The sequence below is a fragment of the Neoarius graeffei genome, chromosome 9 (assembly GCF_027579695.1).
Source record: "Neoarius graeffei isolate fNeoGra1 chromosome 9, fNeoGra1.pri, whole genome shotgun sequence".
Classification (NCBI taxonomy): Eukaryota; Metazoa; Chordata; class Actinopteri; order Siluriformes; family Ariidae; genus Neoarius; species Neoarius graeffei.
In genome coordinates, this window is record NC_083577.1 from 7,550,172 (window position 1) to 7,564,480 (window position 14,309).

At 45.0% G+C, this 14,309-nt stretch overlaps 1 protein-coding gene across 1 annotated transcript in view; it reads left to right on the top strand.

Annotated features, from left to right (window-relative positions):
- map2 (microtubule-associated protein 2) overlaps positions 1 to 14,309 on the top strand; it is a 349,408-nt gene that overhangs the window by 286,934 nt on the left and 48,165 nt on the right. Inside the window, exon 13 of the mRNA XM_060928995.1 lies at positions 6,683 to 6,741. Coding sequence (XP_060784978.1) covers positions 6,683 to 6,741 — 59 coding nt within the window. The remainder of the gene's footprint in view (positions 1 to 6,682; positions 6,742 to 14,309) is intronic.

Below are 14,309 nucleotides of genomic sequence, written 5' to 3' on the forward strand. Positions count from 1 at the left end.
AAGAGACAGACAGACAGACAGGATGAAAGACATGAAAGTAATCAGAGAGAGAGAGAGAGAATGAAAGTCATGAAAGTAATCAGAGAGAGAGCGAATGAAAGACTTGAAAATAATGAGAGAGAAAGACAATGAAAGACATGAAAATGAGAGAGAGAATGAAAGACATGAAAGTAATCAGAAAGAAAGAGACAGACAGACAGACAGACAGAATGAAAGACATGAAAGTAATCAGAGAGAAAGAGACAGACAGACAGACAGAATGAAAGACATGAAAGTAATCAGAGAGAAAGAGACAGACAGACAGACAGACAGACAGACAGACAGACATCAACATAATCAGAGAGAGAGAATGAAAGACATGAAAGTAATCAGAGAGAGACAGACAGACAGAATGAAAGACATGAACATAATCAGAGAGAGAGAATGAAAGACATGAAAGTAATCAGAGAGAGAGAGAGAGAGAATGAAAGACATGAAAATAATGAGAGAGAGAGAGAGAAAGACAATGAAAGACATGAAAGTAATCAGAGAGAAAGAGACAGACAGACAGACAGACAGACAGAATGAAAGACATGAAAGTAATCAGAGAGAAAGAGACAGACAGACAGAATGAAAGGCATGGAAGTAATCAGAGAGAGAGAGAGAGAATGAAAGACATGAAAATAATGAGAGAGAAAGACAATGAAAGACATGAAAATTAGAGAGAGAATGAAAGACATGAAAGTAATCAGAGAGAGAGAATGAAAGATATGAAAATAATGAGAGATAGACAGACAGAATGAAAGACATGAATGTAATGAAAGAATGAAAGACATGAAAGTAATCAGAGAGAGAGTGACAGAGAGAGAGAGAGAGAGAGAGAGCTCCTTTGGTCATCATCCATCTTCTTCTGCTCTATTTGAGAATTGCAATTCAATTTATATTAAAAAATCCACTAAATTGCTGCAATGGTCAGATTAAATGTTCCCTAAAACCCCTCTTATGTAAGGTTCAGTTAAATTGTATTGTTCTCTGCCAACAAATTTCAGAGTATGTGTTTCAAAAACATGGTCCGGATGCATTTCTATTTTTGGATTTTAATAATCTTGTTAATCCTGTATTTTCAAGTTTGCAGATGAGCTCCGCACTCTAACAATCAATATTGGTGATGTTCTAGTATCGTATGACATCGCTTCAGTGTTCACCAACATCCTGTTGGATAAAACTGTAGAGAATCTTGTAAACAAAGCATTTGAAGGAAATTGGTTCAATCACATAGCCTACAATTAAGTAGCGCAGACCTCGTCGATCTTCTTAGCAGAGCAACTAAACATCAACTGTTCCAATTTAACGGAACACTATATGAATAGATTGATGGCATCACTGCTAGCCAATGTGTTTGTGTTCAATCGAGAATACTCTTCAACAAGAAGATCAAATGCCAGAATACTATCGGAGGTATGTTGATGACACCTAATGAAATGAAAGCCTCGAAATGTCTGGATGTCCTAAATCATTGCCACGCCTCTTTAAAGTTTACCATGGAAATTGAAAAAGATGGCATGCTTCACTTACTCGGCTCAGAAAGTCCTGTCATATCGAAACTATAGTGTACATCAAGCCAACAAACACCGGCCTCCTTTGACACTACGAAAGTCACACTGACAAGCGCTATAGCTACAGTGGGTACAGAAAGTATTCAGACCCCTTGAAATTTTTCACTCTTTGTTTCATTGCAGCCATTTGCTAAAATCAAAAAAGTTCATTTTATTTTTCATTAATGTACACTCAGCACCCCATCTTGACAGAAAAAAACAGAAATGTAGAAATTTTTGCAAATTTATTAAAAAAGAAAAACTGAAATATCACATGGTCATAAGTATTCAGACCCTTTGCTCAGTACTGAGTAGAAGCACCCTTTTGAGCTAGTACAGCCATGAGTCTTCTTGGGAATGATGCAACAAGTTTTTCACATCTGGATTTGGGGATCCTCTGCCATTCTTCCTTGCAGATCCTCTCCAGTTCCGTCAGATTGGATGGTGAACGTTGGTGGACAGCCATTTTCCGGTCTCTCCAGAGATGCTCAGTTGGGTTTAGGTCAGGGCTCTGGCTGGGCCAGTCAAGAATGGTCACAGAGTTGTTCTGAAGCCACTCCTTTGTTATTTTTAGCTGTGTGCTTAGGATCATTGTCTTGTTGGAAGGTGAACCTTCAGCCCAGTCTGAGGTCCTGAGCACTCTGGAAGAGGTTTCCTTCCAGGATATCTCTGTACATGGCTGCATTCATCTTTCCTTCAATTGCAACCAGTCATTCTGTCCCTGCAGCTGAAAAACACCCCCATAGCATGATGCTGCCACCACCATGTTTCACTGTTGGGATTGTATTGGGCAGGTGATGAGCAGTGCCTGGTTTTCTCCACACATACCGCTTAGAATTAACGCCAAAAAGTTCAATCTTCGTCTCATCAGATCAGAGAATCTTATTTCTCATAGTCTGGGAGTCCTTCATGTGTTTTTTGGCAAACTCTATGTGGGCTTTCATATGTCTTGCACTGAGGAGAGGCTTCTGTCGGGCCACTCTGCCATAAAGCCCCGACTGGTGGAGGGCTGCAGTGATAGTTGACTTTGTGGAACTTTCTCCCATCTCCCTACTGCATCTCTGGAGCTCAGCCACAGTGATCTTTGGGTTCTTCTTTACCTCTCTCACCAAGGCTCTTCTCCCACGATTGCTCAGTTTGGCTGGACGGCCAGGTCTAGGAAGAGTTCTGGTCGTCCCAAACTTCTTCCATTTAAGGATTATGGAGGCCACTGTGCTCTTAGGAACCTTGAGTGCTGCAGAAATTCTTTTGTAACCTTGGCCAGATCTGTGCCTTGCCACAGTTCTGTCTCTGAGCTCCTTGGGCAGTTCCTTCGACCTCATGATTCTCATTTGCTCTGACATGCACTGTGAGCTGTAAGGTCTTATATAGACAGGTATGTGCCTTTCCTAATCAAGTCCAGTCAGTTTAATTAAACACAGCTGGACTCCAGTGAAGGAGTAGAACCATCTCAAGGAGGATCAGAAGAAATGGACAGCATGTGAGTTAAATATGAGTGTCACAGCAAAGGGTCTGAATACTTATGACCATGTGATATTTCAGTTTTTCTTTTTTAATAAATTTGCAAAAAATTCTACATTTCTGTTTTTTTTCTGTCAAGATGGGGTGTTGAGTGTACATTAATGAGAAATAAAATGAACTTTTTTGATTTTAGCAAATGGCTGCAATGAAACAAAGGGTGAAAAATTTCAAGGGGTCTGAATACTTTCCGTACCCACTGTATAAACAAGGCTTATTTTAAACAATGCTGGACAGAGCCAGCATCAACTATCGTCCACATGGTCCTGTTTTAATGATGAACGTAATCCTGTATTTTTGCTTTATTAGCGTCGAGCGTTCTACAACAGGTGGCACAGTGGTGTGGTGGTTAGCACTGTTACCTCACAGCAAGAAGGTTCTGGGTTCGATCCCAGTGGCTGACGGGGCCTTTCTGTGTGGAGTTTGCATGTTGTGTCTGTGTGGGTTTGCTCCAGTTTCCCCCAAAGAGATGGAGGTTAGGCTAATTGGTGGCTCTAAGGATAAGTGGTTATGGATGGATGGAGTTCCACAACATCAATTATTAGCTTATTTGGCGATGAGCTTATGCCATCATGTGTTGTCTGTCGTCCACATTTCACGAAAATCTTCTTCTCTCTTAATTCTTCACCGATTTTAATTCTTTTTGGCAGGAACGTAGGTCTGCCTGGGGTGCATATAGCTTCGAACTAAATTTGCATAATTGCAATTAATAATGAATATATGGAGTAATTAAACCCTAACGAGCAGTTTCCACACACATCGTTTCTTCTCCCTCAATTCTTCACCAATTTTGATTCTTTCTGACATGAAGGTAGGGGTACCTAGGGTGCATATAACTTCTACCCAGATTTGCTTAATTACAATTATTAATGAAGTTATGGACTAATTAAGCCTTAATGAACAGTTCAACAAAAATAACAACTTCTCGCTCAATTCCTCGCCGTTTTGGATTCTTTCTGGCAAATAGGTCGGTATTCCTAGGGTGTATAGAGCCTCTGTATATAACTTGTATATAGTGTACGGTATATAGCTTGTAACATTCATTGCACAAGGTGGCCCACTTTAGATCATTCCTTCTGAACTAGACGGGGCTGGAGTGAGCTACACCGTTATTGACGGTTTATTATACATACAGGGCACTTTTTCGATGGAGTAAAAACGTGTTCTATTCCCTTCTAGCGGGTTTCATTCATTTGGTTCAATAGCATGCAGTATTGTTAGCATATCGGTTATACTACGTGTATGATGTCACTACCTAATGGAGAATGAGCGTTGAATATGGTTTACAATATTGCATGGTTGTCAAGACAATATGACATTACACATTGGCGACGTAAAACTTCTGTGCTAGCGAGCGACTGTGACAATTTGTAAACGAACATGGCTGCCAGGTTTGCTTCACTAATTTTGAAAGAGAAAGACACGTTGAACACCCGAAAGGAATGTGTATGCATAATAATAATAATAATAATATTGGCTGGCTTTTTTTTCGTTGTCGAACTGATATATTCCATTCAGCTACTCGTCTTCGACTTGTTCAATATCATGCTAGCTGAATGGAATATACAACCCCGATTCCAAAAAAGTTGGAACAAAGTACAAATTGTAAATAAAAACGGAATGCAATAATTTACAAATCTCAAAAACTGATATTGTATTCACAATAGAACATAGACAACATATCAAATGTCGAAAGTGAGACATTTTGAAATTTCATGCCAAATATTGGCTCATTTGAAATTTCATGACAGCAACACATCTCAAAAAAGTTGGGACAGGGGCAATAAGAGGCTGGAAAAGTTAAAGGTACAAAAAAGGAACAGCTGGAGGACCAAATTGCAACTCATTAGGTCAATTGGCAATAGGTCATTAACATGACTGGGTATAAAAAGAGCATCTTGGAGTGGCAGCGGCTCTCAGAAGTAAAGATGGCAAGAGGATCACCAATCCCCCTAATTCTGCGCCGACAAATAGTGGAGCAATATCAGAAAGGAGTTCGACAGTGTAAAATTGCAAAGAGTTTGAACGTATCATCATCTACAGTGCATAATATCATCAAAAGATTCAGAGAATCTGGAAGAATCTCTGTGCGTAAGGGTCAAGGCCGGAAAACCATACTGGGTGCCCGTGATCTTCGGGCCCTTAGACGGCACTGCATCACATACAGGCATGCTTCTGTATTGGAAATCACAAAATGGGCTCAGGAATATTTCCAGAGAACATTATCTGTGAACACAATTCACCGTGCCATCCGCCGTTGCCAGCTAAAACTCTATAGTTCAAAGAAGAAGCCGCATCTAAACGTGATCCAGAAGCGCAGACGTCTTCTCTGGGCCAAGGCTCATTTAAAATGGACTGTGGCAAAGTGGAAAACTGTTCTGTGGTCAGACGAATCAAAATTTGAAGTTCTTTATGGAAATCAGGGACGCCGTGTCATTCGGACTAAAGAGGAGAAGGATGACCCAAATTGTTATCAGCGCTCAGTTCAGAAGCCTGCATCTCTGATGGTATGGGGTTGCATTAGTGCGTGTGGCATGGGCAGCTTACACATCTGGAAAGACACCATCAATGCTGAAAGGTATATCCAGGTTCTAGAGCAACATATGCTCCCATCCAGACGACGTCTCTTTCAGGGAAGACCTTGCATTTTCCAACATGACAATGCCAAACCACATACTGCATCAATTACAGCATCATGGCTGCGTAGAAGAAGGGTCCGGGTACTGAACTGGCCAGCCTGCAGTCCAGATCTTTCACCCATAGAAAACATTTGGCGCATCATAAAACAGAAGATACGACAAAAAAGACCTAAGACAGTTGAGCAACTAGAATCCTACATTAGACAAGAATGGGTTAACATTCCTCTCCCTAAACTTGAGCAACTTGTCTCCTCAGTCCCCAGACGTTTACAGACTGTTGTAAAGAGAAAAGGGGATGTCTCACAGTGGTAAACATGGCCTTGTCCCAACTTTTTTGAGATGTGTTGTTGTCATGAAATTTAAAATCACTTAATTTTTCTCTTTAAATGATACATTTTCTCAGTTTAAACATTTGATATGACATCTATGTTCTATTCTGAATAAAATATGGAATTTTGAAACTTCCACATCATTGCATTCCGTTTTTATTTACAATTTGTACTTTGTCCCAACTTTTTTGGAATCGGGGTTGTATCTGATATGCCACTTAACGCCAGCCAATATTATTTAAACATGGCTATAAATGGATTAAATATGCATTGAACATTGTAAATTGCTCAGTTAGATGTTAAAAAGCCCTTGTTTATAAGGTTTGTCATTTTCAAAGTGTGTTATTCTCCACTCCACTTCAAAGCAGCTGCTTACGGTGATACGGTATGTGCTTCTGTGTGAAATTCTACAGTACTCGAATGTTGGAACTTGTCAGCCACATAGAGTAGGTGTATTGGAAATATGTATGCCATATGCTTACATGTGGAGGTGGTTGTTTAACAGAGAGCGAGAGAGAATGTTTTTCTGGATGGCTTTAATTTCCCGGTTGTTTGTATGTACGTCTTCTGGACACTCATGAGAATTACGATGAACAATATCCATATGTTTTTCTCTTTTTAGTATCAGCAGATGGACGGCTGCCGTTCAGCTCGGCACGACATTCCAGAGACAGGGCATCTGTGAGTAGCATTAAATTCTTACACAATCTCTCTTTCTGTTAGGGTTTTGCTGGGATTCGAACCTGGTTCGTTGGTGTGATAATCCAGCAAACCCCCACTAGGCCACCAGGGGGATGACTCAAATGCAGAGGCATGAGGCGGAAGTAGAAAAAGAATCAAAAGGTTTATTTAAACTATATACACTATATACAGGGCAAAACAAAAGACAAAAAAAAAACAAAGAGTATAATCCAAAAGAAAAGCAAAGTGCAAAAATTCAAAAGCTAAGAAGATCAAAAAACACAGTACAAAGGAAACTGGAGATAAACATAACAGCACAAAGACTCCGTGACAAGAGGACTGAACTCAGGGGTATAAATACACAAACTAATTAAGGACACAGGTGAAGATAATTAGGCAATTAACACAAACACAAAACACAGGAACAGTGGCGGCCTCTAGAGGCCAAAATAAACACAACATGAAAAGGAAATAACAGCGGCCTCTAGAGGCCAAAACAGTCCTAGTCCTAACAGGACCCCCCCCTCTAGGAGCGTCTCCTGACGTTCCCAGGGCGATCCGGATGGGCCGAATGGAAGTCCCGACATAGTTCTTTATCAAGGACATCCCGAGCAGGAACCCAGCAGCGCTCCTCAGGACCATAGCCCTCCCAGTCCACCAGATATTGCAACCCGCCGCGGACCCGGCGGGAGTCAAGCAGGCGATTCACAGTGAACACAGTCTGCCCCTGGAAGATGCGGGGGGGTGGGGGGTTCCTAGGGGCAGGGGCATACGTAGACGTCAGTACGGGCCGTAACAGGGAAACATGGAAAGTGGGGTTGATCCTCAGAGTCCGGGGCAACTGGAGCCGGTAGGAGACAGGGTTCACCCTGCGCACCACCTTGAAGGGGCCAATGTAGCGAGGAGCAAGCTTGCGGTTCTCCACCCGCAGTGGAAGGTCCTTAGTGGACAGCCAAACACGCTGCCCAGGGCGGAAAGCGTGTGCAGGTCTTCTATGGCGGTTGGCCTGAGTCTGGTTGGTTCTGGAGGTCTGTATGAGGGTCTTCCTGACCTTGCTCCAGGTCTTGCGACACCGTCTCACATATTGGTTGACCGAGGGCACCCCCGCGTCCTCCTCCTGGTCCGGGAACAGAGGTGGCTGGAACCCGAATTGGCACTGGAATGGCGACAGCTTGGTGGCCGATGACTGCAGGGTGTTGTGGGCGTACTCCGCCCATGGCAGCCAGGTGCTCCACGATGTCGGGTTATCCATAGCCAGGCCTCGCAGGGTGGTTTCCAGGTCCTGGTTGAGCCTCTCCGTCTGACCATTGGACTGTGGGTGAAACCCAGAGGAGAGGCTGGCAGTGGCTCCGATGACCTTGCAGAACCCGTGCCACACTCGGGAGGAGAACTGGGGCCCTCGGTCTGAGACGATGTCCTGTGGAAGACCAAAGACTCGGAAGACATGATTAAACAAAAGTTTCGCAGTTTCAAGAGCAGAGGGGAGTTTGCACAGTGGTATGAAGCGGCAGGCCTTGGAGAATCTGTCAACTAAGACCAAAATGACCGTGTTACCTTGTGACTCAGGGAGACCCGTGATGAAGTCGACTGCCACGTGGGACCAGGGACGCCGGGGAATGGTCAGAGGATGCAGGAGACCCTGGGGACGCTGTCGTGGGTTCTTGGTTCTGGTGCAAACCTCACAGGACAGGACAAATGACCTTACTTCCTTCTCCATGTTAGGCCACCAGAAGCGTCTTTTCAGGAAGTCCAGGGTCCTCCGAGCTCCCGGGTGGGCGGTGAGAGGGGAAGAGTGACCCCACTGGAGAACCTTGGCCCGGGCTTGATGTGGGACGTACAAGAGGCCTGGTGGCCCCGTCCCAGGACCAGGGTCCTGGCGTTGGGCTCGTCGGACAGCCTCCTCAATACCCCAGCGGACAGGGGCCACAATCCGGGACACAGGGATAATAGGCCCGACTTCATTCTCCCTGTTAGTGGCAGAGAACAGTCTGGACAGTGCGTCAGGTTTGGTGTTCTTGGAGCCGGGGCGGTATGAGAGGGTGAAGTCAAACCGACTGAAAAACAGGGCCCACCTAGCCTGTCGAGGGTTCAGTCTCTTGGCTTGCTGGAGGTACTCCAGGTTCTTGTGGTCAGTCCAAACCAGGAATGGATGTTGTGCTCCCTCCAGCCAGTGCCTCCACTCCTCAAGGGCCAGTTTGACCGCTAGCAGTTCTCGATCCCCCACATCGTACCGGGACTCAGCAGGACTCAGGCGGTGGGAGAAGTAAGCGCAGGGGTGCAGCTTTCCTTCCGAACGTTGAGAGAGCACCGCGCCGACACCACTGTCCGAGGCGTCCACCTCCACGATGAATGGTTGGGAGGTGTCCGGGAGAACCAGAATGGGTGCCGTGCAGAAGCGGTCCTTGAGGTCTTTGAACGCCTTTTCTGCCTGAGGAGACCAGCCATAAGATCCACCTGTCCCTTTGGTGAGGTCTGACATGGGTGCTGCCACAGAACTGAAGTTCCTGATGAACTTGCGGTAGAAGTTAGCGAATCCTAAGAACCGCTGAACCTCCTTAACGGACTTGGGAGTAGGCCAATCCCGGACGGCCAGGGTCTTGGCAGGGTCCATTTGGAGTTGGCCTGTCCGTACAATAAATCCCAGAAAGGAGACCTCGGGAACATGAAATTCGCATTTCTGGGCCTTGGCGAACAGATTGTTCTGTAGCAGCCTCTGGAGAACCTGGCGGACATGGTGGCGGTGCTCCTGCACGGTCTTGGAAAAGATAAGGATGTCGTCGAGGTAGACAAAAACGTATAGGTTAATCATGTCCCTTAAGACGTCGTTGATTAGGGCCTGAAAAACAGCTGGTGCGTTGGTGAGTCCGAAGGGCATCACCTGGTATTCGTAGTGCCCAGACGGGGTGTTAAAGGCAGTCTTCCACTCGTCTCCCTGTCGGATACGGATGAGGTGGTATGCGTTCCGTAGGTCCAACTTGGTGAAGACGGTGGCGCCTTGGAGCAGGTCGAAAGCTGTGGACATCAGCGGAAGGGGATATCGGTTGCGCACAGTGATCTTATTCAGGCCCCTGTAATCAATACATGGTCGGAGCCCCCCATCCTTCTTGCCGACAAAGAAGAAGCCGGCTCCAGCAGGTGAAGTGGAGGGTCGAATAAACCCAGAGACCAGGGCATCTTTGAGGTATTCCTCCATGGCCTTGCGTTCTGGCTGAGAGAGTGAAAACAGTCTGCCACGAGGAGGGGTAGTCCCAGGGAGCAAGTCGATGGCACAGTCGTAGGCCCGGTGCGGAGGAAGAACGGCGGCCCTGCTCTTGCTGAATACCTCCTTGAGATCCCAGTACTCTGTGGGAACTTGAGATAACTCGGTGAGATCAGGGGGCTCGGCAGGAGACACAGGAGAGCTAGAGAGCAGACAAGAGGCATGGCATGCAGGGCCCCATTCCACAACCTGGCTTGTTACCCAGTCTATGCGAGGGTTGTGGCGAGTAAGCCAAGGAAGGCCTAGAATAACTGGGAACTCAGGTGAAGGAATCAGGTGCAGGGATATTTCTTCCTTGTGACCTTGAGACTGGAGGAAAACTGGAGAAGTAACTTGGGTGACTCTTCCATCACCTAACGCTTGGCCATCGAGGGCAGACACAGACAGTGGGACTTCAAGAGGTGCAGTCGGAATATTGATGCTTTGGGCAAAGTGAATATCCATAAAGTTCCCAGCCGCCCCTGAGTCTATCAAAGCTTGACAAGAGTGGACAGACTCACCCCAGGAGATGGAGACCGGGATGTAGATTCCTTGACCAGGGAGTCCGGGAGAGAGGGTAGGCCCCGTCACAACCCTCCCTCGGCTGGACGGGGCGGTCCTTTTCCCAAGAGTTCGGGACATGATGCTCGGAAGTGACCAGGCTTGCCACAGTAGATGCAGCACTTGTCCCTCCTTCTGCGCTCCCTCTCAGATGCGGAGAGGCGAGTACGACCCACTTGCATGGGTTCTGGACAGTCACTGAAGGAGGTAGACGGTCTCCAGGTAGAGGTAGGGAGGCTGGGGGGGCTCAAGGCTTGGTGGCGTTCTCTCATCCTGTTGTCCAGACGAATAGCATGTGAGATGAGGGTTTCGAGGTCACTTGGGCATCCAATAGAGGCCAGACCGTCCTTGATGGGGTCAGACAGACCATGGTGGAAGGCTGACACCAGGGCAGTCTCGTTCCATCCACTTACTGCTGCGAGTGTTCGGAACGAGATGGCGTAATCTGCGACGCTTCCTCCTTGCCGGATGGACATGAGCTTTCGGGCTGCGTCGGTACTGATGTCTGCCTGATCGAAGACCCGAAGCATCTCTTCAGAAAACAGCTGGAAATCAAAGCACTCAGGTCCCTGTCTTTGCCAGATAGCAGTAGCCCAGGCTCGCGCCTTACCAGCTAATAAGGTGATCACAAAGGCAATCTTGCGGCGATCCGTAGTGTAGGTGGTAGGCTGAAGCTCAAAGGTGAGTTGACACTGGGTAAGGAACTCTCGGCACTCACTGTGCTTGCCGTCATACCTCTGTGGTGCAGGAAGGCTGGGTTCGCGAGGTGAAGAAGGCAGCATTGCAGGAGGCACTGGAGCAGGAGTGGGAGCTGGATCAGGAGCAGGAACTGGATCAGGAGCAGGAGATGCAGGCAGAGATGTCAGCTGTGCCAGGGTTTTCCCAATTTGCTGAAGCAGTTCCTCGTGGCGAGCGAGGGCCTCACGTTGGCTGGTGAGCGTACGTCCATGAGCGTCCATGGTCGCTCCGAAGCGTGTCAAAGCTGCCATAATTCCCTGAAGGTTGGCCGGGTAGACAGTTGAAGCAGCCTCTGCTGAGTCGGTCATGACGGAGTCTTTCTGTTAGGGTTTTGCTGGGATTCGAACCTGGTTCGTTGGTGTGATAATCCAGCAAACCCCCACTAGGCCACCAGGGGGATGACTCAAATGCAGAGGCGTGAGGCGGAAGTAGAAAAAGAATCAAAAGGTTTATTTAAACTATATACACTATATACAGGGCAAAACAAAAGACAAAAAAAAAACAAAGAGTATAATCCAAAAGAAAAGCAAAGTGCAAAAATTCAAAAGCTAAGAAGATCAAAAAACACAGTACAAAGGAAACTGGAGATAAACATAACAGCACAAAGACTCCGTGACAAGAGGACTGAACTCAGGGGTATAAATACACAAACTAATTAAGGACACAGGTGAAGATAATTAGGCAATTAACACAAACACAAAACACAGGAACAGTGGCGGCCTCTAGAGGCCAAAATAAACACAACATGAAAAGGAAATAACAGCGGCCTCTAGAGGCCAAAACAGTCCTAGTCCTAACACTTTCAGCAGTTTTAGGATTAAATACAGTACCAGTCAAAAGCTTGTACACCCCTACTGTACTCTTTCATAGGGTTTTTTTTTCTGTATTGTGACTATTTTTTACATTGTAGGACAAAACCGAAGACATCAAAACTATGGAATAACATATGGGACATAATTAACAGTGATTCCACAAAATCAAGTCGTACATGAGCTGATAGCCGACGAGGCGCGTAGCACCGAGTTGGCTATAAGCCATGTACGACGAGATTGAGTGGAATAACTGTTTTATTCTTATCCACGTTCACTGGATTTTGAGAAACAGAGCATTTAATTTTTTTTTTTTGCAAATTTGATAAATAAAAACTTTATACAAAACGTCCGACAAAATCATTTCTGCTTAGAATGTAAGCAAACCGGCAAAATGACGAGCAATTTGTGAAAAATGCTATAATAATAATGCTTGAAAATTTTTTTAAAAAAGATACGTTCTTACCATCAAATACTTTCATTCCATATTTTGTTGGTTTTTTTTTTGTATGTTTTTGGGTTTTGTTTTCGAGTTGAGTTTTTATTTCGTCCTTGGTTGGTTCAGTAACACGCATCACCATCATCTTCTTTATGTTTTTTTTGGTGGCTGGCAAACCAACTTAAAAGTGCATTGCTGCCACCGACTGGGCTGGAGTGTGGAGCAGGAGTTATTGGGGGGAAAAAATCTATATTCTTTTAGCTATTTTTGTTTCTTTTAAATACTTGGTAATTTTGTGGGTTTTGTTTTCAAGTAGGGTTTTTATTTCGTCCTTGGTTGGTTCAGCAACACGCTCCGCCATTTTGTTTTTCTCTACTCACGGTATATCAGCTGATAGCCTAGTAGTAGAGTAGCCAATCCGAGCGTGCGAATGCTCATATCCAGTGAATGTGGATGGAATAAAAGGAATTTTGTGGTAAACAAATTAATGACTAAATCTGTTTGATATTTTAGATTCTTTAACCCTTTGGTGACTGACCCCTTGAAAATGGTTCCTCCAGGAACCATGATGTTTCAGTTGTCAAGACAACGGAAAAACTACAATACAAATACAAGAGCATTTTGTTTTGTGCACAAGAGCATTGTGACGTATCTTTCTGTTTTTGTATTTTAGTTTTTCCGTTGTCTTGACAACTGAAACGTCATCGTTCCTGGAGGAACCATTTTCAAGGGGTCAGTCACCAAAGGGTTAAAGTATCCAGCGTTTACCTTGATGACGCTTTGCACACTATTGGTATTATCTTTTCAATTAACAGGTGTGTCTCGTCAAAAGTTAATTCGTGGATGAGTTCCTTGCCTTCTTAATGCCTTTGAGATAAAACAGTCAATAATAAAAATACAAACAACACAATAGCCCTATTCCACAACTGTAGCAATCCATACAGTATTATGTCAAGAACCGAGCAGCTAAGTAAAGAGAAAGGACATCCATCATTACTTTAAAACATGACGTGACTTTCAATTAAAAATAAAGAAAAAAACCATTGAATTAGGGCGGCACGGTGGTGTAGTGGTTAGCGCTGTCGCCTCACAGCAAGAAGGTCCGGGTTCGAGCCCCGTGGCCAACGAGGGCCTTTCTGTGTGGAGTTTGCATGTTCTCCCCGTGTCCGCGTGGGTTTCCTCCGGGTGCTCCGGTTTCCCCCACAGTCCAAAGACATGCAGGTTAGGTTAACTGGTGACTCTAAATTGACCGTAGGTGTGAATGTGAGTGTGAATGGTTGTCTGTGTCTATGTGTCAGCCCTGTGATGACCTGGCGACTTGTCCAGGGTGTACCCCGCCTTTCGCCCGTAGTCAGCTGGGATAGGCTCCAGCTTGCCTGCGACCCTGTAGAACAGGATAAAGCGGCTAGAGATAATGAGATGAGATGAGACCATTGAATTAGTTGGTGTGTCCAGACTTCTGACTGGTACTGTATGTTGAACATTTCATACAGATGTATAAACCAGTAGTGCCAGTTGAAATACACTATTAATATTATTAGTCATATATTTGGAAAGCGTTTTTTGTAATCTTAAATACATTTTGTTTCATAAGAGTTGGAATTTGGGTAATGCTTTACATTAAGGCTTTCTCCACTGTCATTATTAAGTAAGAAATGATTAATGTGACACGTGTTTCAGTGTTCATGAAAAACACCTACATTGATCGTGTTTATTGAGTCCATGACTAAAAATCAATCTGCAGAAGTAAATGATCAAAACTTTAAATTAAAAGTTGATCGCT